A 26,979-nucleotide genomic window follows, 5' to 3' on the forward strand; every position below is an offset into this window, starting at 1 on the left:
TTTTACTTTTACTTCTAATACTTAAGTACAGAAAATATCAGAAAATTACTTTTGATACTTAAGTACAATAAATGTCAGGTACTTTAAGACTTTTACTCAAGTAATATTCTAAAAGGTGACTTTAACTTCTACCAAAGTCATTTTCTGATGAGATACTTGTACTTTTACTCAAGTATCGCTTTCAAATACTTTATACAAGACTGGTGGTAGCAGGATTAGTCTTAAAAGTATTAACATGATCTTGACTAGAAATCAATTCAATTAGCGTTTAGTAACCAAACCTGGCAACCAGCATGTCCACTCTCAAATCGTCCCGTGTGAAAACCTCAGTTGGCTTACTTTTCAAAAACTAAAACAACCTGATGTAGAAGCAATAGAACCGTCAGCAAATGACTAAAATTATAAATCTATATTAATTCCCCAGAGAGTAGTTGTGGTCGTCATATGACGTCATATTTAGTGAGAGTGATGATTGATCATTAGTTCCACAGTTACATCGAGGGGACCCATATCAAAGACGTACACAGCCTGCAAGTCGCAAAAATCCAAATTACAAACCGTTGGCAGTTATTAGCTGTAATTTCGCCACGACATGGGAGAGCAGCCTCTGAGAGTGTGAGTTAGAGTCTGGAGTTATTTCACCTGTGAATTTTAACACGTAAATGATCTTTATGGTTGAATTCCACGCTGGTTTTCCTTTTTTGAACGCTCTTTTCTGTCTCAACACAGTTAGCTACACAGCACGCCTCAAACTGTTTATGGTTTTCAACAGGAAACTGGTTTGGGAAACTTTTTCAGCACCAAGTTAACATTCAGTAGAATGAGTCGTACACCGAAAGTCGTTCAAAAATAGAGTAATTTCATTTCCCCTCGTCTGCTGGCAACGTAAGTGGAACATGACGAACTGTGTGCCAAAGCTTAAATATGACCAGCGACTTCGGCATAAAAATAGTCCACTAAAATTCACTCATTAAAAAAAAAAATCAACTTTAATAACTGTTGACTGACACTGTTCACTACCGCCCTCAACGGTGTGTGTTAGTGGAGGAAAAATGTGAGAATAACTGTGTGTGTGTGTGTGTGTGTGTGTGTGTGTGTGTGTGTGTGTGTGTGTGTGTGTGTTGCAGCCTGGCATGTGGTGATGTTGAGGGCAGGGTGAATGCTCTGTTCAACCGAGTGCAGACCATCCAGAAGAAGAGTGGCCAGTTTGATGTGAGTCCAGTCAACATGTCAGCTATATACAGTATTATACAAACATGCACGTGCTATGTCATTAGCTTTTTCAAGTTATTACATTAGTAGCATTGTTATTATTGGTCAGTTATGACATGATCAGGTCTTATGTGCTGTTGCTGTTGTCTGTGTGCAGCTCCTGCTGTGTGTTGGGGAGTTTTTTGGAGTCACACCGGAGGCCGAGGCCGAGTGGCACCAGTACAAATCTGGAGCCAAGAAAGGTGGGCACAACTGCATCATCAGTCACAGTCTTAAAGGGATAGTTCATGCATTTATAGAAATGTGATATTATTTGAGATTGCAATCATTTGTTGTCTTTAAATACATGTGCACATGTTGGAGGACAAAAAAAAGAAGTTGAGTTGAGTGGATCAAGGCGGTTATTTATTTATTCAACAGTTTACATGTGCTGCAATTATGTACGTTAATGCAAAGATGTGAATAGACGCCAATGGGTGACTTGAATGGATTTCCACAGCATGAAATTTGTGCGAGTTGAAAATTTTCAGCTCAAGCAAAAATTTTGTGGCTGTTTCCGCAACACAAGTTTGCAACGCAACAAATTCACTTGGTGTTTGGTCTGAACATGCCATACCAGTTGGCATTTTGAGCATTTTTTCCCCCCTTGTTTTATTTGGTTTATTGGTTTATTCCTCTGTTTTATTCTTCAGTAAAAACCTACAGCCTAATCTATGAACCTACAGATTCACCTGTAATTGAACGTCCATTTCATAAGAAAAAATAAACAAGTAGGACTCCAGACACTTTCACTGGCAGATGAGTAAACCAGTTTCCTTGGTGGCGTTCATTTCTTTAATATCTTTGGGTTGTTTTGTGGTTCCTCAGCTCCCATCCACACTTACATCCTTGGAGCAGCCAGCCAGGAGACAGTCAAGTATTTCCCCAGTGCAGATGGCTGTGAGCTGGCTGAAAACATCACCTACCTAGGTAAGGCAGGGCTGTAGAGCTCCCAGCTTTGGTTTATGTGTGTATGTGTATGTGTTTGCATTTTAATTTATGATGTCAGACATATTTGAACTGAAAATGACACTGGACTAATTCTTAACAAGCCCTTCATGTGTACATCATGTACAGACATTGTGAGAATGGACACACTGAGTGTTCAGAGGTGTGTTAATCTGAAGACATTTGTGTGTGTGTGTGTGTGGGTGTGTGTCAGGTCGTCGGGGTGTGTTCACAGGGGCATCAGGCCTGCAGATAGCCTACGTTAGCGGTAGAGAGGCCCTCCAGGAGCCGGCCCCTGCCCACTGCTTCACACCCAAAGACCTGCTGACCCTGGTGGAGTCGCTGACCAACAACTCCAAGTTCAGAGGAGTGGACATCCTGCTGACGTCTCAGTGGCCCCGAGGAGTGTGGCAGTACGCCAATAACCCGGTAAGGGTGTGTGTGTGAGAGGGAGACAGCTAGGAATGATATGTGGCATCACTTGCAACATCTGCATGTGCAGAGTATGCCAGTTTCCACACGAGCTCCGCTTAAAGGGAGACCAAACACACCTCTGACCTCGGGTTTCCAGCTGCGACTTATTCCCATTAAACCTTCCTCAGGTTGAACCGTGTATGTGGTATTACCAATCAATTTGAAAAAGAATGCTAATAATTACAATTACAGTTAGAATTCACATTTGGCAGATGCTTTTATCCAAAGCCACGTACAAATGAGATTTTTATACACCAACAAACAAAGATCAGTTCAGGAGAAAAGTTTGATTTAACTTGTAAATCATGCTGGGTTTTTTTCTGGGTTTATTTATTTTAACTCTTTGAAACCTTGGATCCCATGGGAGGCCTTTTATTTTGGAAGGTTTTATTTCACCATGTAATGTTTTCCACATATTTTTGCTTTTATTTTGCAGTTTTGTTGTGATTTAATTCTAAATATATATTGCTGGTTTGCTCTTTGCCCTTTTCCCATGTTTTGAAACAAATCAAGTGAATTAGCTCCCGTTTCAAAGGGTTAAACTAAGGCTGAACTTAGTTAAACAAAACTGTCCAGGTCTCATCTCTAAATTAGCTGCTGTTTGAGCCAGACCCAGGGCCGGTCACATGGTCTCGTGGTGAAAGCTGCTGATATGGTGTGTCTCTGTTTCAGGAAGTGAACACTAAGTTCTGTGGGACGAGCTCTGTCGCCAGACTGGCTGAGAAACTGAAGCCACGCTACCACTTTGCTGCACTAGAGGGCGCTCATTACGAACGACTGCCATACAGGTCTGTCATTTTCAAAAAAAAAAAAAAGGGTGAAAGGAGTGCAAGTGTGAAAGGCAGCTGTGTGTGTGCACTGATATTATAACCATGCAAGTGTGTGTCTCCATCCTCAGGAACCACATGGTCCTTCAGGAGAATGCGCAGCATGTCAGCCGCTTCATCGCCTTAGCAACTGTCAACAACCCTGCCAAGAAGAAGGTGTGTGTGTGTGTGTCCTGTCCTGCCAGAGTGTTTTGTAATATCACCGTATGATTAATTATACTTTATTAAGACACTGAATCAATACAAGCACTCATCTTAGTTCAGTAACAGTAGATCGATGGTGAGTGAGGAGTTAACCCAGTTTAAGCCTGTTGATAATGACTCTCCCCCGTCTCCCCAGTATCTGTATGCCTTCAACATAATTCCCATGAAGACTATGGATCCGTCAGAGCTGGTGAAGCAGCCTCAGGACGTCACAGAAAACCCATACAGACGCTCTGGGAAAGACGAGGCCGAGCTGCACAAACACACCAGCGGCTTCCAAAGTGCAGGGGCCGAGGTAAGCTGTGTGTGTCCTGTGAATCAGCTCTGTCTGTGTTAGCCACTAATACATCAGAATAGCACCGCGTGATACAGACCAAATGAAACATCACAACGTATCGACTGAATACCTGAGTATCCATGTTATGGCAGTGTTGTAGGGATTTCTGTTGGTGCTTGCACAAAATATTCCTGATAGTAAAATTCATGATAAATATGATGGATATGATGGTGGATATGAAGACCAATCTCTGCAGTTACAGTGTTTTTCATCCTCATACTACATTTATCTTTTATACCCTCCTGATAAATGTTCTGCAGGGTAATCTTTTTCTTCGGTTGACTTTGCAACAAAGCCTTTCTCTCTGTTTGCCTCTCCCCCTTTCAGGAGCCAGCCTGCCAGTTTTTCTTTGACCTGAGCAAAAAGCAGGGCGGGGGTGGCCGCGGCAGGAAGAGGCACTCAGAGGGGGACAGGCATCAGCAGGGACAGCCGCATGATGGAGACAGGCACCACCAGGGACAGCCCAAACAGCCTCGCAGGCCCCGTGAGTCCAGCCGCTGTGCTTTCACATGGAGTATTGTTACTGGTGACAGACTGACACATGGCTCTGATAATGGCCTGTTATCAATAGAAATCAGATCTGATCCAGTTAATATTGTCCACGTCTACAGTAAATATACTACAGTTTGATTGATTACACATGACTAAACCCATGCTTTATTTATTGGTATACTTATAAACACTAAAAATGACCGCAGTGTGTATTCAAAAAAGCTCCGTTACTCAAAGGATCTACTTGATGACCGTAACTTGTCTTATGTTCTCTCTCTCTCTCTCTCTCTCTCTCTCTCTCTCTCTCTCTCTGTGTGTGTGTGTGTGTGTGTGTGTGTGTGTGTGTGTGTGTGTGTGTGTGTGTGTGTGTGTGTGTGTGTGTGTGTGTGTGTGTGTGTGTGTGTGTGCGCGCGAGCAGCTCAGCCCACTGGGCCCTGTTGGTTCTGTCTGGCCAGTCCTCAGGTGGAGAAACACCTGGTCATCAGCATAGGAACACATGTGAGTTTAACACACACTTGTCACATACACAAATATATGTATATATGGTATATACTTCTTCTTCTCATTATTATTCTCATTATTGTTATATAAATTGCCCTTTGTGTTCCTTGATGTATCTTGTTATGGCACAAAGAAACCCCAAAAAATAAAGAAAAAAAGAAAATGCATCCTCAGACTGAGCCTCGCTCCCAGATATCCAGGGTTCCAGGGTCAAGGCATTTTGGGAAAGTCAAGGAATTTTGAAAAGTTTATTCCAGACAGGAGAAGGAATTAAATGAATTCTTGGTACAAGTCATGGAATAGCATGGAGTTTTTTTTTGTTTGTTTGTTTGTTTTTTTTTTCATTTTAAATAAAAAAAAATCAGTAATTAGCTTCTCACCAAATGTAACCAAACTTATTTTCCTTTTGTTTTCACATTATGTTCTCTTCCATGGAACAATGAAACAGAATGATAAACTTACTAAGACAACTGAGTTTGAAATGAGTTTAAAATTTTGGTTAACGGAAAGGAAAGTTATATATAAATCAACATTATAGTCATAGAAAAGTCAGGGAATTTGATATTTGACAAAAATTATGTATATAATATTACATATACATTGTCTTCTGGAAGTACTCAATTTACCCAATAACCCATAATGTGAAAAAGGATTTTCTTTTTTACAGTTTTTATCAGAGTTGGTATCACAGGGACTGTCGGGGTTTCGGTGATGTGTTGTCCCGTCCCACTACTCATTATGTAGCAGTCAGTGTCACAAGTAAAGCTGAAAAGAAACACTGAGTGGTGGTGCTGTGTTTGTGTTGGCAGTGTTACCTGGCTCTGGCTAAAGGGGGTCTGACCCCCCAGCACCTGCTGATCCTCCCCATCGGACACTACCAGTCTGTGGTGGAGCTGAGCTCCGACGTGGTGGAGGAGATGAACAGGTACAAAGCTGCCCTGAGGAGCTTCTACAAGAGCAGAGGGCAGCGCTGTGTGCTGTTCGAGAGGAACTACAGGAGCCAGCATCTGCAGCTGCAGGTACACACACACACACACACACACACATGATGTGTAGATTTATGTGTAGGGCATCTGAGTCAGAAAATGATAATAATATTAAACTTTATTTACATAGCACCTTTCATGCAAAGACTGCAGCCCAAAGTGCTTTACAGCAATAAAATTCACATAGAATAAGCATTTACACAAACAGAGTACAGAATAAAGCAAGTAGGAATAGTGCAGTCCACATAAGCAACGATAGAAAATATAGTAAAATTACAATAGAACTAAAATACAAGGGGATGCAGGGGATAAAAACAGTAAAAAGATAAAAAATAAAATATACAGTTGTGCAGGCAATAAAACAGTAAAAAGGTAAAAAATAAAATATGAATATGAAAATAAAAGTAAATTGATAACTTTAGTAGAATTAAAATACAGTCAAATACTAAAATCGTTTAGCTGTGATAAAAACTGTAGGCTGCATTAAAAGGCCATGGTGAAGAGGTATGTTTTCAGTTTGCTTTTAAAAATGTTTAGTGAGCTTGCTTCCCTAATTTCCCTCAGTCATTTTCTATGGAAAGGTAGGAACACAATACCTTTCCATAGAAAATGACTTCATTGCTGTTCTGGCTAACCCTGTACACAGTTCTGTCAGATTTTTCTCCAAACCGTGGAGTCACTGGTGAACATGTTGAATATGGTGGAAAGCTCTGTATTTATCTTTTTTTTTTTTTTTTTTTTTTTTAACTTTGTGATACTTTTGTGATATGGATCCCCTGGGTCTGAAATAAAGGAATAACTAACTAACTAACATACACACACACACTGTCAGCCTTCTTCTTTCCTGCTGGCAGATGGATGATGATTGTGCTGAAAACACTAAAGATGCTTTCATTGTCCCAAGTCTCTCCGGTTTTACTTCATTTTGATTCTAAAAAGCTGAACGGAAGGTTCACTGTTCTCAAAGCATTTTATTTATCATACCAGGACATCACAGAGACGTAAATGTTGAGATAGTATCAAATTACAGAACTTAACTATTAGAGACTATGTTAGATTATTTTGCTGTTATTGGTAAAAAGAAACTTAGTCTACTTGTATTGATGCAGAATGAAAATTAAAAGGAATAGTACAGTTAAAAGTTGATTAAAGTAGTTTGACAAATGAAACCAAACCATCAGTTTTTCCTTTTCACAAATCACCGCTGGAGCTTTCATCAAATGGAGAGAAGTAAGAAAATCTGCTACGTTTTGAAACATTGTGTTGTATTTTTTCTCTTATTTCCACACGTGTGCCTTTGTTCCATTTCAAGGGTGTGATCGCCAAGTTTCAGTTCAGATGACAGTGTTTCGTTGGGTTTGTGGGTAGTCCGCCAGTTTGCCTGTTTAATGTGACGGGAAGCTTTGAACTGCGCCTCTCTCCGGCCCTCCAGGTCGTCCCGGTGCCATTAAGTCACTGCACCACTGAGGACATCAAAGAGGCCTTCATGGTCCAGGCCCAGGAACAGCAGATGGAGCTGATGGAGATTCCTGAACACACAGACCTCAAACAGGTCTCTCTCTCTCACACGTGCGCACACACACACACACACACACACACACACACACACACACACACACACAAAACAGGCTTTGTGGGGGGAAAAAAAGAAACCACGAGGCTGCACTAAGAACTGTTCAGATTTAGCATGACAGAGTAATTATTCTGTTGTTTTTCTACATTCTTTGTCTCACTCTCTGTGTGTGTCTGTGTGTGTGTTCAGATTGCTCCTCCAGGGACTCCATACTTCTATGTGGAGTTGGACTCGGGGGAGAAACTCTACTACCGCATCCAGAAGCATTTCCCTCTGCAGTTTGGCAGGTCAGTGATGTCAGTGCACTGTCATCAGTAATGTACTGGTAAATACAAAGGAAGGTCAAGTGTGACCTTCAGTCAGTCATCATCATATGACAAACATGTGGAATGCAGGAAATAGCATGCAAACATGGGCCTGCTAATCACCCAAACTACCCCAAAGTGCCCCAAGGCTTCAGTTACACAAAAATACCTCAGCTCAGTCAGCTCAGTCTCAGCCTCAGTCTCAGTAGACTCAATAGTATCCAAAAGTGTGTAGTTACCCAAAATAATTTGCATACCCAAATGTACTCCAAAATACAACAAAGGCCTCAAACAGCTACTTGAACATACCCAAACATGTAAATAGTGACTCTAAAGTACCATTTTTGGTCATAATATCCTAATTAAATAATAGAATAATATCCACATACATACATACAATGTATTTATGCAAAAGATTCACACATGGGATGTTTATTACTGCAGTCATTCACATCCAGGAGACACAATGTCCAGTAAAAACCAAAAACATAAATTAGAGTATATTCAGAGAAGCATTAACATATGCATTTTTCATTTAAAAGACACTAAGTACTCACATAGCAAACATCAGTTTGATACTACTTAATGTAACTTTTACCACAAAATAACTTATGTCAGTCTAAGACAGGTGGTAAGGTTGTGTGTGTGTGTGTGTGTGTGTGTGTGTGTGTGTGTGTGTGTGTGTGTGTGTGTGTGCGCGCGCGTGCGTGCGTGTGTTTGCCTGCAGGGAGGTGCTGGCCAGCGAGGCGGTGCTGAACATCCCGACCCGTGCAGACTGGAAGGAGTGTAAGCAGAGCAGAGAGGAGGAGGAGGAGTGCAGCAGGCGACTACGAGACGAATTCCAACCATATGACTTCGCCTTGGACGACTAACACACACACACACACACACACACACACACACACAGATATAGTGACTCCCACACACAGAACAGCAGGGTTGTTGATGTTAATTTGTTTTTGTTTTGTTTATGTTTTTTTGTATGCACACACACACACTGTTGTAGGCCTTGAGGATTAATGTGCAGAATACAGCCCAGTAAAGAAGAGACCCGCTTATTATGCTGTAAAAACAGTCATTGGTAATATGCAGAACTTTGCATTTCTGGATCCATTTGGGCCAAAATTGCATGAGGTGCAAGCCATTCTGTGTTTCTTTCCAGAGCCGCCATTTTGCAGTGCAATACAGTGTGCACTCTGGGAAACCACAAACTTAAGTAGAAGTAGATAAAGCAGGTTGAAGCTCACTAAGAAATGGTAAGTTATAACACTTTGATTACCAAATAACGGCTGAAATGAACTGGACATCACAAACTTACATGGAAGAGGATCTCTAAATGGATTTTTTTCCCCTAGGAAATAGTGAATGTTTAGAACAGCAAATGTAAAAGCATTCATCAACTGACTACAGCTGGAATCACTATTATGGCATATCAGTCGGATATGGAGGATAGTAAAAGGGCCACTTTGTTATGAATGTGTATCAAGTATTATTTTAAGAAACAAGTGTAAAAAAAAAAAAAAAGCTTGGGACCATTCTAAATTTTTAGTCCGTTCCACTCAGTTCATTTCAGTTCAGTGTCTCCAGGCTTAAACATGTTTTTATTCTCTTCTCAGCCTGTCTCATGTCTGTCTTCACTGAAGTGCCACTGCTAAAAGTGTTTCTTTGGGTCATGTTTTGCCACGCAATTAAGGTGAATGGTATTTAAAATGTGTCATTTATGTGGTCTCTTGAAGAGCTGTGTATGGAAAAAGTCAGTTCGGGCAGAGTGGCGATGCTACAGATTGCCAGAAGTCCATTTAAGCCACTGTTTTTATACACTGAATCCACTTCCAGCAGCGCAGTTGTTAAATGACTGCTTCACAATTTATTTTAGATCCACGCAGATTGAGGAGAAACTGATCCCTGCACCTCAGTGTCACAACTTTTATAGGTCCAACACTTAGACCCAGTCACTTTAAACACAGATGGTCAACAGCGCTTTTCTATCAACATTTTTACAGGGACTCTTATTTGGTTTTTACTTTTAATTCAAAGAAAAATGTTTTTAAAGCTATTTCTGTCAAGATCCTCTGTGTACAGATTTACTTTATTTTGTATGTGGATTATAATTAAAGTCTCATTTTGTATTTCTGCTGTCAGTATTTTATACCACAGTTATGGGCACTTGATGTCTGGTAGAAATTCAATAACTCCACAGGTAAGCATGACGTAAACATTTCAGTATGGAACAGCTAACATCAAAATGAAGTTTAACAGCATCTTACTTTGTCCTCAAGTCTACAAGCTGACTCTTTGGTTTGTCTCAGGGTCTTATTTATAGGAAGGTTTTCTTTCCCTTTGGGGAAAATCACAGAGTAGTTAATCAAACATAAATATAATTACAAAGTGTAATTATATTGAAGAGTCTGCCTGCAGTACACAATGGTGCTCAACAAAAACCATGGAAAACAAAAAATATACAGGCAAGTCTGAGTTAAATGAACCAAATCAACAGCAAAGGCCTCCTTGTTTATTAGTTCTTTTATTTGGCATCTCAAAGATATACATGAACTGTATTCATCAAAATATTTGCATAAAAGTCAATGGTTCTGTATTTATAAAAATCAAGCATCTCTTCAAAAGGTAACATTAAAACAGGTAGCTTCAGGAAAGAGCAAAATAAAACAAACTAAATGTTGTTAGCTTCAAAAAGCCTGTTAGATCAAAATTCATCACAGGCAGACTTGAAGGCATTGTTGCCTAAACTAAACTTATCCATCAGAGGAGCCAACAAGGAAAACAAGGTTCAAGACATTTAGAGTATTTTCAGTCATCCAAAGATACCTTCAGAACATTATACACTTCTATCAAGGCCCTCTAGAGGGCAGCAAACTCAAGACTGCTATGTATTGTAAATGCCACAGTGCCACTACCACTGAAGCTGCCTTCTGCCTTGATGTTACTCACTCATGACAACAGGTACAAGAAGTCAGATATCACCCAAACACAGGCTGCCACAGTTTCTGACAGGCTGTGATATGACTAGAGCTCTGGGATGGTTTCTTTGGGTCCCAAGAATATGATTTCCAAATTTGGGGATCAGACTTAGAAGTGTTTCATACGCTTGTTGCAGACCAAGCCAGTACATTCACGTTTAATGAAAAGGTAATCGTTTTACAAGTTTCTAAGTGGGGCTTGGATTTGTTCCTAGTTTTCTTAGGATCCAAAATGATTCCCTGTTGGATAGTTGTGGGAAGACAGGCCACGCTATGGGACGATGGGAGAAGAAGCGTCACACAGGCTCCATGCTCTCACAGGTGACTTTGTTCATCCAGTATGGAACCAAGGAGTAAACTAACAGATTATTATTACATGATCAAGATTGAGTTTATTTCTCCCAAACGGGCAACTGGAGTTGCAGCATAGCACTAAAACAATAAAGACAACAATGCTACAACAAAGATGATGGATTACTAACGTGATATTATAAACTTGGCAGGGAAATCTAAAGCAGGGATCTAGAGGGTATAGACATAAGGGTGGAGGCTTTTCTGTTTGTGTGGTGTTTAGACAAAGTCCCTGGACCTTTTGATGGCACAGCAGAGCAGCATGCTGAAGATCATCCCAAAGATCTGTTGGGGGAAGAAGAGAGGCATATCACATGGGCAAAGCTGCAAAAATACATTCATAGATCAAGCAAAATCACAGCGGACCTGCAAGAGAAGAATCAACCCATAGATTTGTACAGATTAAATTTTGGTGTCAGGTATGTGCACTTGTCTGAAAATGTTTTTGATTATTGCTTTAAATGACTGCAAGGATCATATCAGTGTGTCGACTTGATGTTTTAGCGTTATCATGGTCTGTGACTCAGTCTAGCAGCCTTGTGCTGGAAATAAATGAACGCACCATGATGACTCCGATGCCAATGCCCACCCCGCCGATGATGTGAAGTTTGTTGTTGAACATCTCGTCGATGGCAGCAGGACAGCTCTGACAGAAAACACATAAAAGAGACATCATTTTCCCATAATACAGTGCACTGTAGAAAAGAGGAGCAACTCAAGGGGTAAAAGTAAACAAGAAGTGCATTACAACCAGCCGGGATACATTTTTTGTAATTCAGCACTAGTTGTTTTTGAAATTTGAAGTTGGAAGGCAGCACGGGATGCAGGTCACATGACATGTTACATAAAAAAAGGTGTCCTATGCTGAAGTTCTATCAAACTAACAGCAAAAACAGTATACTATGGAAATGTGGGTACTGTAGGTGCTGTATGGTGTTGGGATACAGTGTACTGCTGGAGTGCAGCTCATGATTAAGACCAGGACTGGAACTTTTGAATTTCTGAACACTTCTGCCCACATCACATCCTGCTCCAACAGGAAATATGTCAAATTATGAAAGCCAAACAATGTCAACATGCTGTTTATCTGTGACTTTGGACATGTGTGAAAACACTGTTGTGTTACCGTGGTGATGAAAGCCTCCAGCCCCTCCTTCTTGGGGCAGGTATCTTTGGCGGCGTCAATCACCGTTCCTGTGGGACCGCAGCAGCTCAGCTGTGGAGAGGAAGCAAAGACAATGCAGCTTCAGTTCCACAGGAGCTGACATCACACAATGGAAAAAGTATATAGCTGCATCGCGTGTGGATCAAAGTCCCTGTTTTACTACATGGAGGAAACAAGGAGACAAAACTTTATTCTTGCCATGCCAGTTCAGTTGACATGATAAAAATCAGATCAGACATTTAAAAAAAATAAATAAATACAGATGAACTCAAGGTTCAAAGATTGGGGCTACAAGACATATCCAATGAGTAAGACTAACATTACTATAGACTATATGAATTTAGAATAAATACTTCATAATATTTGTATTTATATTGTTTACATTATGAATTAACTGAACTGACTTGAATGAGAGAGAGAGAGAGAGAGAGAGACAGAGAGAGAGAGAGAGAGAGAGAGAGAGAGAGAGAGAGAGAGAGAGACTTACTTGCAGGTTATTTACTTATCTGGCAACCCTCTGAGAAATCAGAGTCAGAAACCGGTTACAGCCTTACAGGACTTTTTAATAGAGACACACAGCCTACATGGAAACCGCAGCAAAAGTCCTGGTTATTATTACATGTGTCAGTTTATATGGTGTCAATCTCTACTAACCTACATGAGCAGGCGCACATCAATCCTCCCAAATCATCCACAAAACAGGATGTCAGGGTATACCCATGTTCTCACTAAGGTCCCACCAAGGAGTGTGTGTGTAGACCATTCCTGGCACTAGGGTCTTGTGCACCTGCTCCTGTTTCCTGTTCTTTGGGTCCACTGGTTCAGGCCTTACACAATTTCTGTCTAACACAATGATATTAATCCAACGGTGTGCATATATATCATATTATGCAACATTTTGATCTTACCCCAAAATGGATGAGGCGGAGAGTCTCCTTCAGTGCCTCCTGTCTGGTGTCTCTGTAGTTGTTGTACGTCTGCTTGTAAAACTCTGTGACGTCCTCCACCACCTTGACAGATGGACAGAGAAAAAAAGAGGGAGAGAGAAAGAGAGAGGAATGAAGACAGAGAGAAAGAACAAAACTTGTTTAGAAGTGATTTCAGACTGTGACACCATCTCCCAACAGCTACATTCACTGTGTGTGTGTGTGAGTGTGTGTGTTCTGTACCCTGTCCTTGTTGGAGAGGCCCCAGATCCCTGCAGCCACTTCTACAGCAAAGATGACGAGCAAGCAGAAGAAAAACTAGACAAGAAAAATGAAAATTTTATAAACATCAAACCCTCTAAGCTGTGTCATATTTGACTTACTAGTTAATTTCCAGAACTTAATATAATCCACAACCAGTGTTCCAAACATTATTTACATGCATAAAATGCAGAAGTGTAAAATTAGTTTAATATTTTGTCAATATCCTCTTTGAGTAACAGTTAAACACAATGATTGGCTTACCAATCCCAGCATGCATGGCGACTCCTTGATGGCTCCACAGCATCCCAGGAAGCCCACAACCATCATCAGAGCCCCTGCTGCAATCAGGATGTATACACCTGCAACACACATATACACACATAAACACAGAGTAAAATATACATACACACAGTCAGACATATGGACAAATGATGCATGGCTCTCAAGAGAAACTTGTGTACTATGTTTATTCACTGGTCATCCTAGTCTGTTTCTGTAAAAAGACTACTTGGTGAGAGAAACACACAGAAGCATACAGTTTTCACTGCAGCTTCGTTTGTTTGTTTATTTATCAAGAGTGCTACTGAGGTGAAAACCCTGGAAGTCCAACATGATGGTTAAAACAGAAAACGGCAGATGGTCCACACCACCGAATCAAGAGCTGGTGCTTTTGTTATTGGCTCTGGATGGGTTTATAAATCACACTGAGCAAAACATCTCATCAACAAGACTTAATTACACTGCGGTGAGCACAGAGAAATCTGCTATGTGGATTTCCAAACAGCCATAAAACAATAAGATGCACAAGTAAAGCCCTTCTGCCTAGATGTGGCTTTCAGAAGTATGAGTCATAATGTTGTGCATAATTCCTCCAAACATAAAAGAGATGAACACAGATGTGGGATAACAATAACTACAATACTGATGTCACTGGTGCATTAGAGCAACACACACAAACAGTCCTCCCCCAGCGCTTTCCTCTGAGCTGTTATTAAGATGTTTGTCATTTCAAAGCAGGCCTCTGTTGCCTGACTGCCCACTTCACTTATCAGTTTGATGGAACCAAACACAGACAAAGAACCAAGGGAGGGAAGGAGTCTTTCTTTCTCTGACAGTTCTTCAGAGAATAAGGGAGGAAAACAAAAGTCAAGAAACAAAGGCATCCCTGTCCACAAATGAAGAATGAAAGCTGTGTGTGTGTGTGTGTGTGTGTGTGTGTGTGTAAGGCCCTGCCAGGCTAGAGAAATGGCCTTGCTATGGACAAACTTCAGTCTCCTGCTTTCTGCACAGTACCACTATTATACTGTCTCTTTCTCTCCCTCTCACAGTAAAATGACTAGTTCCGCTGGATTGGACTTTCAGAGAGCCACAAACAAACTGAGGGTGAGCAACCCCTCATTGCTGAGACCAAGTCTGCTTTACACTGGTAATTGTAAAAGCCAGTGCAAACCAGGGGTTAACGTCATTTAGGCCAATCACTTTCATTGCCACCCCTGCATGGCACATGAGAAGACTTTATCAGTGTGCATTGTCTCTGCAAAACAAAATCATGTCTCAAAAAAAGTGTATTCTACTTTCCAAATGATTTACGCAATAACAAACTTGTTACTTCATGCTGAAAGAAATTGTTTAAGATATTAATACTTATTCAAAGACATTTTCAGACCCACAGATACTCCCTCCCCCAAATCAAAAAACACTGGTTAGGTAGTAATCTTCCCCATAGCAACAACTCAGTCAAAACATAATATCCATGTTCATGGAGTCAAAGCCCTTGAAAACAGAGCTTTATAGTGTTGACTAAATCCCTACAGGACCTTCACATCAGTTGGGATTTAAATGATATTTGGGGAAACTTTCTTTCCTCCTACACTGTGCATGCTATCAAGAAATCAAATTAACTAGTAAACTAGATTTCTTCTTATTGTACATTCATGTGCTGTTGAATTTCTTTAGACATACAACCTCAATCCATCAGGAATTACAAGTTGATTATCTGAAAGACATTTAAGTCTGTGGAATCAGGAATCTAGATGGTGGTTACCTTTGTAACTAAACAGATAGGGGGCTCTATGGCGTTTTAACAGGCATTTCTCACAGCAGGCATGTTGACGTGATAACAGGGTGAACACAGGTGTTACCAATGACATTAATGAAAGTTCTGCTCCATTTAGGTCTAACTACAGTGCTGGTGGTGTTTATGCAGGTTCCTTTTAAATGGAACAGAGCCTTAATCAAAGTCACTAATGACACCTCTGGTTACTATTTCATGTCCAAATCACTGCTGTGGAAAAGGGTTATTAAGGTAGATGGGATGTGTTTCGTAAGGTGTGGCAGAAGTTTTGTACACCACATAATATGAATGTAAAGGCAGTACAGTGATGTCAGAGACATTACCAGTGAAGAAGACTGAAGGCGAGTCCTCTCCTTCAAACAGTCCCGCTGTCCTGGAGTCAAAACGCAGCCACAGTCCCACAGCCAGCACCCCAGTGCCTGCCAGCTGGACACACACACACACACACACACACACACACAGGAAGAAAGATTACGTCTAAAACAGGTATAAACTATATTTTGGCAGTCTAAACACTGGAGCTAACACCCTTTATTGTTGCGGCTGTAAAAGGTATTAAATAGTCTTGTGATAATGGCTTTTAGTCAGGACACATCCTGATTTGTCAAGGACATCCCTTGTATAAAAAAAACTGCCACAAAGCAACACTTGGAAGTGAGCAGCAAGTTACATTTGTTTGTTTTTCTTTGCCATGTGCATGTGCCGCATTATGATGACCACAACAGTCATCACAGAGGAATGAAGCTTAGCAAACCATTAAAAAAAGCTTCTTAAGAATGCACATTCCCACCCGTCCAGTAGAACCTGACAAACCAGAAGGGATGTTCAATATATTCCAGGAGCTGAGAGAAGTAACTGGGTGCTCAATAGCTCAAAGTAGTACTTCAAATAAAGAGGGGGCGCTTGCCTTGGAAACGGCAAAACAAAGCCATAATAAATGGGAAGGCATTCCACACATTCCAAAATTGTGTGGAAAAAAAAACAGGGTAAACTACAAAGTTTTTATTTTAGGAGCTATACCAGGGGCTGTAAATCCAACCTCTTTTGACTAATGCTAGGTCTTTGTTTCTTATTTGTTTTTGTTTTTTTTACTTTTGGAATGCTGTTTCTAAGGTCTTTTGCAATCACCATAAAACTGATCAACATTATCTTTCTGCTCTTTAAAAAGTGCTTTACAATTAGTAATTGTAGAGGTGGTAATCTTTAGAGCAGATAACCACATCTTGTGTAGCTTCTATGTCCAATGCTGCTCATGATAGAGACAATCCACCAATATGACTCAGTCTCTCATCAGCGACCATAAGTCAGTTTACCTGACCCAAACACTTTCATAACCTCATACAAGGTGATGAGTTCATCCACAGTTTGCTGTGCAACAGTGATGTGTGTGTGAGATAAAGCCCCTGGCTACCTGGCAGCATCATGCCCCAACATGCATTGGGTATCCCTCCTGCTACAGTCTGCTGACTATGAATCACCGCGATATGTGCACGCATGCACAGACGTTATCTTAGTAACAACAATCTACGCCTACCTCAGAAAAGGTGGAGGAAAAAATGTTATCATCCAAGAAAAATATTCATCTATGACACACAAGCATGTCACTGTTTTGCTAATCTTGTTTTTTGTTTTTCCAGTCTATCACAATCTCAATATGTGAAACACTTTAAGAGGAAAGACGTCAAGCAGTCAGACAAACAACTGTCCAATGATAGTTTTTACCAAGTGTGTGTTCGCAATCATCTCAGCACAAGCACGAGGCCAACAATAACAACTGTTCATTTTAACCATCCTGTAAGCTTCTACTGTAGAATTTATGTGAAAGTACCAACACACTGCTTTATAGTTGCAACATAGTGTCTTCAAACCATAATGAAGCCCCCACACTTCCTGTATGTCAAGCACAATGTCACTGTTGGGGAGGAAAAACTTTGCTGTCTGACCTGACAGCCCACTGACCAGCAGATAGTGTGAAGCTGCAAATAATGACAGTGTGAATCAGCATGCCCACATGGATTAGGGACTGCTAAAACTGCCTTAGGGATATTTATACAGTCTGTGGTCCAGTCTGGGGAGTCATAGCGCATTCACAATATATGGGAAACAGGAAGCTAATAACATGAGGAGAGTTGTTTCCATGAGGGTGAACTGGTTTCAACATCCCACCTCAGAGTCTGTTCTTGCTGGTTATCACCAAATCAAAAAACTAATCCTATCTCCGTCTAGTAAAAGTCACTGAGAGTCATTCAGAGGCAGATTCAACAAAAATCTCTCTAATCCAACGTACTACTCTGATGGAAAGTTACTCACCACACCTAGTGATTTGCATGTACCCTATGACATAAGCTGTGATTGAACTCAGGACATATTTGTCAATGTCTAACTACATCATACCAACACACTTACAGGTCTAGAGGCTTTCCATACTGGGTGTGACTAGAATAGAAGTGTAAAATTGTTAGAGGCCACCGTATCACAACAATGATGCTCACAAGTTATGTGCCGACTGTAGCCAAACTCAGGATCAGTTTTTCAGAGTTTCGGTCATTGAGGTTCAAGATATCCCCTCATACAATACATACCTAAGTCAATCTACTAGAAATACCTGTCAGTGCAGTAACTTAGGGCCTGTGGTTCACAGACACATCTGATGAAAGACATCTTTGCATAGTCCAGCATTCCAAAGCTCTTAGTCTGCACTTATAGCCCAACTTCGTACAGTATAGACCGGCCAAATCTCTTACTTCTAGCTTGGCATTGTCAAACCAATTCACAAATGTGAATCAGAGCAAATCCAACATGAGTCTGCAGAATTCCCGGGCTAAGCTCTTGTTAAGGAACTCAGAGTGAATAAATTCAGAATGAAAATAGCCCTGTATTCCTGTGTTTTGGGATGTGGGACTACCTCTGGATCACAGATGGCAGCATTTACTGTTTTCCATGTCCATGGTATCATTACACACACACTGAAACTGTACACCCCAAATATCAAAACCTTGATTACGGGAAGAGCCAAAAGTCATAGTGTAGCCACAGTGTGTGTGTGTGTGTGTGTTTTTTTAAAGGGGACAGTCATGTAATCAGACTAATAACATAGCAGGTAACATGGACATTTGAGTGCAAGTCTCCCTGTGAAACACAATCAGATCTAAATGAAGAAAGTGATACTGACTTTCTCTTGTCATCTAAAACAAACTCACTCTTATGAAATTATGATTAACATGTGAGCACCTACACACACACACACACACACACACACACACACACACACACACACACACACACACACACACCTGTAGTTGTCAGCTAGCAAGGACAGTTTACCCTTTGCCTGAGGAGACAAACATTAGACTAACTTTAGCTAATCTTCATTGCTCAGGCTTTGAAAATACAACCCCAGACCCTTTCATTCTCCATAGATTTAACAGCAACGACTCATGCAGACCAACAAGGCACTTTGCTTTGCTTCATTTCACTAACAAAACTCATTATCTGTCGATGGTTATCTGAGTGTGTTTAAGTTTCACTTGTTCCATTCACCAACCTAACCCTAATACTTGCTTTATTCTTCTTTTCACCTTTTGGTATAGAAGAGTCACATCCAGCAGCACTTGCTTCAACAAAAAGTCAACATAGGAAACTTTAAACTTAGAGTCATAAAATTGCAATTTCTGTAACTGCACCTAAGCGTCCAATTGTAACCCACGCTGTGCATTAGTTTATGACAGTCGTCATTTTGTCATGCGAGTGTCACTTTTTTCAAGTGGTGAATATCAATTCATCTGTGACCATACACACCTGAACAGTCCAGATTAATTTGCTCTGCTGATCCAGCTCAATTTTCAGCAGATATATTTATGTGGTGAGAATAGGAGTAAAAATGTAGCTAAATTTGCAAGCTGTGGTTGTGGCCTTGAGAGCATAATGTGTCAAAAAAAGTTTTGTCCATTCAGAGGTATATTTTTCAAACAATTTAGCTACCTGAAAGGTTTTGGAAACCAGGTGACTCAGCGTTAAAGGATTTTTCAAAAACACATTCCACAGAGAGGCTGAACACTTTTTTAAACTGATCATAAACTTGCTTCAGTTTGACATGTAATGTCTTTTCCAAAGTCCCTTTCTTTCAGAAAGGCACCCAACCATGCGCCCAACATATTCTAATATTTTAAATTCTAACAAATTTAACATTTCAATCCAGAATTTCAGAGCCTCGTCTTTATCAAAAAAAAAAAAAAGGAAACAAATTACCCAAACAAAGACTAAAGGATTGAAAGTGTATTTTCGCAGCCTGTGAATTTTTCTCTTTTGAAATCACGGAAACCTGTTTTCAGTCCAAGATTTAACTGACCAAACCACTTTTAAACATCAGCTACATTATCATACAAGCTCTTTCTTTTCAACCAAACTAACATTGTTTAACTGACAACATACCCAGAAGAGAAAGTTGAAGATAAACATCAGGTACTTGATGCACTGCAGTCCTCCCATGATGTCTAGTGTCTAGTGAAGGGTATATATATTTCTTAAATACAACACAAACTTTTTAGTTTTAATTCCAAAAAAACCCCAGCTCTGTGTCAAATCACTTGTTAACACCGTGGGAAGAAGTGAAGGACAGAGTGAACTGAAGAAAGAGCTGGGGGATTATTTTTGTGAACCACACCCTCCCGTGGCTCACCTGCGTTTTGTGAGGAAGACAGGGGGTGGGACCCAAACGGAAAATAGCTGGAGGGGGGCTGGGAGTCTGGGTTGAGAACAAGAGGTGTGTGTTGGATTACAATTGAGTTAGTGAGGCTTACTGCCATGGTCTTCAATCCTGATCGTCAGGAGGACCCACAGCCACTGGTTTTCATTCACACCTCACTGACACCAGCTGAATGCAATTATCCAGTTTGTGGAACAGAAAACCAACAGCACTTTGGGCCCTAAACATATTTTAGCACTATTCTGGGATGCAAGAACACTGCCATAGCTAACAACTGCAATTTTACTGTTGTCTTATGGTACATGTTAAAGAATATGACAGAGACACAGACTGAGCTACAGTGACACTGAGACAAACAAAGGGGGAAAGGGAGGGGAGGAAAGTGGAGGGAGTGGTCAAAGAGCAAGAGATGTTTGGGTTTTTTGTAGCCTGAGTCTTAGCAAACTAGAAATGTGGGCCACACTCAGTTCAGAAAAACAATATTCTTGACTTTGTTTGAATAGACATATAAAGGCTTCACAGATAAACACACACACATACACCTCCTGGGAGTGGGGCTCAAAGTTGCTTGCTAGGTAACTGAAGCTGTTCTCCCAGTAGACCCAGTGAAACCAACAACGCTAGCTTTGTTTCCAAGCTGTTGGAGCCTCCCTCAGCTCTCTTCCCGCTCTCTTCAGAAAATGCCCCCACTATGCGGACAATCTATTTCTGACAAGCGTCTTACTGCCCAAACTGCCACCTGTTTGATTAGTGTGCATTTTCTACCTGGATCTGCATGTTAAAGACTGTTTACACATCTCCTACATGTGAACTAGAGACTAGGGCTGGGCAATATCGACAAAATCAAATATCACAATATGTCAGTAAGACCAAACCCCTATTGACATTGTGATGATTACTATTGGTGTTTTCATAAGATATTTAAACACCAGAGATTTTTGATAAACAATCATTATTGATGTAAATATGATGACCAAGCAGTTGGTAGACCGTTGTAAATGCTCAGTTATTTGCCTCTAAGTTGAGAAAATGCCATCACTTCACGAAGTTGCAGGCTTTAAAATCAGGACAAGACAAAACTTAGCTAGAGAAATAGACAGATAGATGGATTATTGTCGCTGCACAGTGTACAACGAAATTGAGTAGCAATCGTTTGACAGTGCATTCTCACATAACAAATTACACATAATAAACACACATAACAAATTAAGGCAATAAACCCGGACACAAGTGGTCAGCTAAGCCATTTTCGAGACGCATGGTAAGGCAGGTGTGAAGAGCGATGTGTCTCAGTTGTCCACCACAGGGTCGATAAGGCACCGGTCACATTGCAGGGCAGCGGAATTAAAAGTAAGTTTGGTTTCAGTTTGAGCTTTTCTCCACCTACTGAATGATACTGAAAAATGCAGCAAGTGAATGACCTGAATAGCTGGTCAGACAGAGGGGTTTGGGGTTCGGTCAGTAGTGAGTAGTGTCTCAAATTTACCTTAAAACTTAATTATTCCTAAGCAGGGTCAGAAACAAACACATTCATGCCTATGGGCAATTTAGAGTTAATTCACCTGCAGTACGTTCTGCAAATGATGTGCACTGTTTTGCTACAGTTTCTGGGTTGAACGTGTGTCTTTGAACCAGTGTGAAACAGGGGCGTATTCAATGCAGACATACCGCTATGTAACGTCAAGCTAACAGAAACGATGAAGCTCTGAACAACCTGTTGCATTGCGCAAGCGTTGCAAGTATGGAAGCCGAGAGGACAATTCTCCTCACGATTGTAGCTGAAGAACTGTCTGAGCAGGAAATTACTTTACATGGATCATTAATTATAGGGGTACTGCAATACATTCAATGTCCACTATGAAAAAAACAGTTATTGTTAAACATTGTTTCCAAGATTTGTACCATAGGCCTACACAAATGTGTCTTAAGTTTTAAGTTGAATAAAAGTTGCTATATTATTGAGAAAAACAATAATCTATGTCTGATCTATCATCATACTTACCACATACATGTGCTTTTACCTCTTCAAATGATGGGTAACATTTTAAACATACGCTGCACTAATATAGCGACTTGGAAGCCATAATGGAACACTAGTGTTGTTGTCATTGTATAATTCACAGTAGTACTGTCTAAAGATGTTGTTTATGGTTTGTGGGTCGCTGGTGATGTTCCCTGTTGAATCTTTAATTGTTGTGATGAGTGATTTTTCCTTATTGCATTTGAGTTGATTCGCTAAGTATTTACCAGATTTGTCATTATGTTCAAAGTGGTTGTAACGTAGTCTTTGTAGTATGAATTGTGTCTTTTTATTGATGATGTTATCTAGCTGGAATTTGGTTTCTCTGATTTCTTTTAGTGTTTGTTCTGTGGGGTTGGTTGCATGGGAATTGTGTAATTGTTTGATTTTAGTGTTTTAAATCGCGGAGGCTTAAATACAGACTGATGCTGATTGGATAACACCTGTGACACACCCACAAAACGGAGGAAAACTACCTGTGCGGCATGTTGCTCTCTGTTACAAAACGTTACAACCAAACAGATCATTCAATGAGACAACGTCACATAGTGTTACGTATCGTAACGTCGTTGAATACACCCCAGGCTTTGAGGTCCTTTTGCTCGTTTGGTAGGTGTGTCAAAGATGTTACCCAATCAGCAGCAACACTTATATAAACCCTGCGGTATGTAAAAGGCAGTGTTATGTTCTGTCAGGGCTGAACGCGGTGTGGACCTCACCCGCGGTCAAAGAGCCTTTTTTGCTGAGGAAGCTTCCTAACTGAGTGAAATGACCCAGAAGTATCTAAGTGTCAGCCATGATAAGAGCTGGTCCAGTTCTCTAAATGTTAAGTAAATATGCTTCAGTGTTTCCTATCTCCTTTAGGGTACACCGCACCATCCATTATGAAAGGTACAGAGATCATGCTGTTCCACAATTCCTTGCAGCAGCAACATTTAATATGACGCACCATTGGGCTGTTCACATTTCAAGGTGCTTGCTGAGTTTTGTAGCGGCTCTTAAGGCTTAGAATCATCACAATCTGAATATTAACCACAGCACAGAAGTCTGTCTTTCAACAAAATGGCCGTAAGATGTTTTTGGCAAGGTGTTTAATTTGACATGTTTGAAACTTGAGAGTGATGGCATGTACAGTGGTAGATTTGTGCATGTTACATCTATCTTGCAGGAATCTAAAAATTATTTTCATACAATCAAACAAACTGGGATTCAGATGGATAAATATGAGTGGACAGGACAGTGAGCGAGAGCAGCCATTCTTTTTTTTTTTTAGACTATTTTTTGGTGTTTCTGCTTTAATTGACAGTCACAGCAGAGAGAGATGGGAAAGGCAGGGGAGAGAGAGGGGATGACATGCAGCAATTCTTAAAGCAACAACCATTTGTTTTCACGTTTGTGACTGGCAGCATATATTCTTTTTTAAATTTCAGTTCCAACCTTGGAAATGAAGTAATAGTTTTCACTGTGTTGTTAATGTTTATATAGTTGACATGAGACAGCGCGATGAGAGTGCACAGGGAGAGGTATCTAAGATGCACTTTCTGTAGTCTATTTTCACCTCAGCAGACTCATGTCAAAATCATCCACCATTGCATAATTACATAGCCTAATGGAAGTGCAGTGGGATTCTCTCAGCACGGTGGTCATCCTTTTCTTAAGTCTTTATAAATTCTCCTTCACATCTTTCCTTGACATCATGAAATTTTCCATCAAGGACACGGAAAAATGGCCAGGAAAGGAAACAGGACTTTTTTTTTTGACTATTCAACCACAGCCTTACATGGCCCGTGGGAGGAAACTGGAGTAAAGAAAGAAAGTCATGCAAATATAAGAACAATGTTCAAATGCTACAAAGACAGACTCAAAGCAAGGATTCACACTCAGGACGTACTTGCTGGGAGACAACAGTGCTATCCTCTGAGCCACTGTGTCGCATATTTCCTTAATAAGTAACATGTATGTTAAGACGCTGGAACAACACTGCATCTCCAACTGAACAGCAGCTGCTGACTTTGACCTCTTAGTGTTATTCTCAAAACATAAACTATTTATATCCAAATGCATCAGCACTACTGACTTGATTTACATACTTCTGGTGAGATGACACAGCATACAGAGAAAACAGAGAGTGGAGTGTGGGAGAGTGAGGGAGAGAGGGGGAGAGAAAGATGTAGGGAGGGACAGTTCGAGATGGAGAGAAGAGAGACAGAGAGAGAAGTGGAGAGAGAACAAAGCATGAGACAGATAAGAGCAAAACAGGAAACTCAATTTTCACACCTCTCTCTCTATCTCTCTCTCTCTCTCTCTCTCTCTCTCTCTAATTGGTTCACTGCCCCCTGCTGGAATTATTCTGCAAGTACAGGACTAATGCAAGTGCACAACCTGTGATCATCAGTACAGTGATTCTATGTAGCTCAGCAGGGCCAGCAAAGTATTTTGCTCATACCTTGTGGGCTTTTTGGGCTACTTATCAACAACATATAGCCTGGCTGTGTCAGTATGTTATTAACAGTGCACTCTGGGTGTGTGGGGGGGGAAAAAACGCACTCCCTAAATTCCAATTCCCTAAATCATCATGCTCCGAGCTGTGCGGTCTCCCGCCAGAGCTGAGAAACATACCAAACTCCGTCCAAATATGTGGGAATTTACGGTTTCCTTGTATTGTCTACAAAATACGTCATATTACCACACAAGTTTTACTCAAAATCTTTGCAAAACACTGTGAGCCTAATTCGGCTTACATAAAACGTCAATTGATGAACACTGAAAAGCTAAAAGCGATACAAAGCATCAGAAAGTACAAGGTGGGCTTCAGAATTTGAATCTGTTATCTGTTATCTTTAAGTAACGTTAGACACAATTAGCTACTTTTCCTCATGAATATGAAGCACTGGGCGGTTACAAGGCGCGTGAAGCAGATGAAATTTTACTAATTACGCCGAATTTAAGAGTGTCTCCTAAGATTCATAGAACTGTAAGACATTTTATACGATAACTTTTATAATGCACTACTCTCGCAGATAAGACATTAAATTAACTGATTTTAAATTGAGTTCAAGAGGCAGTTTCTTAGCTATAGCTCACCTGGTAAAAAGCCTGACAAAATGTCACATTTGCTGAATACTGTGACTCACCCAGAAGATGAAATTAAAGATGAATAGGACGTATTTGGCGCACAACTCTCCTCCGGTTAGAGCGGCCATTCCTGCTGTAGTTATTGTTGGAATAAAGTGACAGATATTCCTCAGTTGCTTTCTTCGTTTTTGTTTTGGTACAGTTTGGGCTTAATATTGGGCTGAGTGGGCAGCTGGACGCAGCGCGCGCTCAACAGATGCGGCTCTGTTGCTCTGCGCGCCACTGCTGGGCGGCCACAGGGCGCGCGACGTTCAAGTACTCCCACACAGAAGTGACAGAAATAGATTCTTTCTTTCTTTTTTTCTTTTTCTTTCTTTCTTTCTTTCTTTCTTTCTTTCTTTCTTTCTTTCTTTCTTTCTTTCTTTCTTTTGTTTATTGTTTGTTGTCTTTCATCCTTTCGGTCCGATAGACTTTCGATTTTTTTCATAGTAAAAAAAAAAAAAAAAAAAAAAAAAGCATGGTCCAAATTGTCCCGAATTCTTAAATCATAGAAATTTAATTTCTATGGATAGAATAGAATATATACTGTAAAACGCCCATCCTAACAAGTCGTTTAATTTAGTCGTAGTGGTTTTAAGTACACATTTTTTTTTCTACATTCTGACTTTTTTCAATATGTTGACAACTGTTTCTAAAATACCAGAAAAGCTAATTTACAGTAACTGGTAGATTTTTTATTTTATTTTATTTTATTTTATTTTTTTTAAGACAAATAAAAGGCTTACATGAATCACTTTAGGTGTATATTTTATGCACCCTGATACAATAGGCCTACACTCATGCCTACACTACATCTCTGGGGCTGCAATGAGTCATGACTGACAAGGTATTATTATTTGGTGCTAAATTATAATTATAAGTAACAAGCTATCAAGCAGTATTGGTCCCATATCCTGTTTTATAATTTTTATGATTTTGCTTCCAAATAGATTTGGCTGATAGAAACCAGAAGTTCACATTTGGACTTGTTTTGGCTTAAGTATGGTGAGTGCCACACTGCACTGACCCATGTTGTTTCCCCTCTCACCCTGCATTTGTGTGTTCAAGGGGTCAAATCAGTTCAGCCGATCAGGAAGAACAGGGTTTCTATTCACTGAGGTGGACAGTTGTCCACTGCTGATAAGGCTCCTACATACTGGAATTCATACTGGTCAGGCCTCAAACAGCTCTTTGTCAGACTGGGCGGGCCAAAGCAAACACACCATAAACTAGGATATGACTGGAAGCGGCCAAATGGCCTTAAAATCTGATCTAATGCAGTCAGTGTCATCCACATCTGATGTGATGGATATAACGTAGTTTGACTGATTACATATGTATTGTGGAATTCATTGATGGCTGAATTGACATAAATGTTAAATTATAATTTCATGCCACACTATGGATCATGATGTAATTTTTGTTCTTATTCTTCTTACTTCTAGAACTTTTGTGCATGACACAAAAGTCCAAATTAAAGGCAG

The 26,979-nt window shown here is 40.4% G+C and overlaps 2 protein-coding genes across 3 annotated transcripts; one reads left to right on the forward strand and one right to left on the reverse strand.

Annotated features, from left to right (window-relative positions):
* The first annotated feature begins 496 nt into the window (after nt 1-496).
* On the forward strand, nt 497-10,027 carry cwf19l1 (CWF19 like cell cycle control factor 1). Its single transcript, XM_030046329.1, has 14 exons — nt 497-615; nt 1,128-1,212; nt 1,370-1,454; nt 2,080-2,181; nt 2,414-2,628; nt 3,346-3,461; nt 3,572-3,656; nt 3,841-3,999; nt 4,369-4,525; nt 4,952-5,031; nt 5,844-6,053; nt 7,453-7,572; nt 7,783-7,880; nt 8,626-10,027. The coding sequence occupies exons 1-14, from the start codon at nt 593-595 to the stop codon at nt 8,768-8,770; spliced, it is 1,680 nt and encodes a 559-aa protein (XP_029902189.1). The 5' UTR covers nt 497-592; the 3' UTR covers nt 8,771-10,027.
* A 373-nt stretch (nt 10,028-10,400) lies between these two features.
* Nucleotides 10,401-25,676, reverse strand: LOC115355508 (CD9 antigen-like). 2 transcript variants are annotated; one of them, XM_030046344.1, is made up of 8 exons: nt 25,516-25,676; nt 15,980-16,082; nt 13,844-13,941; nt 13,562-13,636; nt 13,301-13,402; nt 12,354-12,443; nt 11,790-11,873; nt 10,401-11,512 (listed from the first exon to the last, which is right to left on the reverse strand). In XM_030046344.1, exons 1-8 carry the CDS (start codon nt 25,582-25,584, stop codon nt 11,447-11,449), a joined length of 687 nt encoding a protein of 228 aa, XP_029902204.1. In that variant the 5' UTR covers nt 25,585-25,676; the 3' UTR covers nt 10,401-11,446. The 2 variants fall into 2 exon arrangements, with proteins under 2 accessions (XP_029902204.1, XP_029902205.1); XM_030046345.1 differs by lacking the exon at nt 25,516-25,676 and adding an exon at nt 20,088-20,325.
* Between the last annotated feature and the right edge of the window lie 1,303 nt (nt 25,677-26,979).

Source organism: Myripristis murdjan, chromosome 23 (assembly GCF_902150065.1).
Source record: "Myripristis murdjan chromosome 23, fMyrMur1.1, whole genome shotgun sequence".
NCBI lineage: Eukaryota > Metazoa > Chordata > Actinopteri > Holocentriformes > Holocentridae > Myripristis > Myripristis murdjan.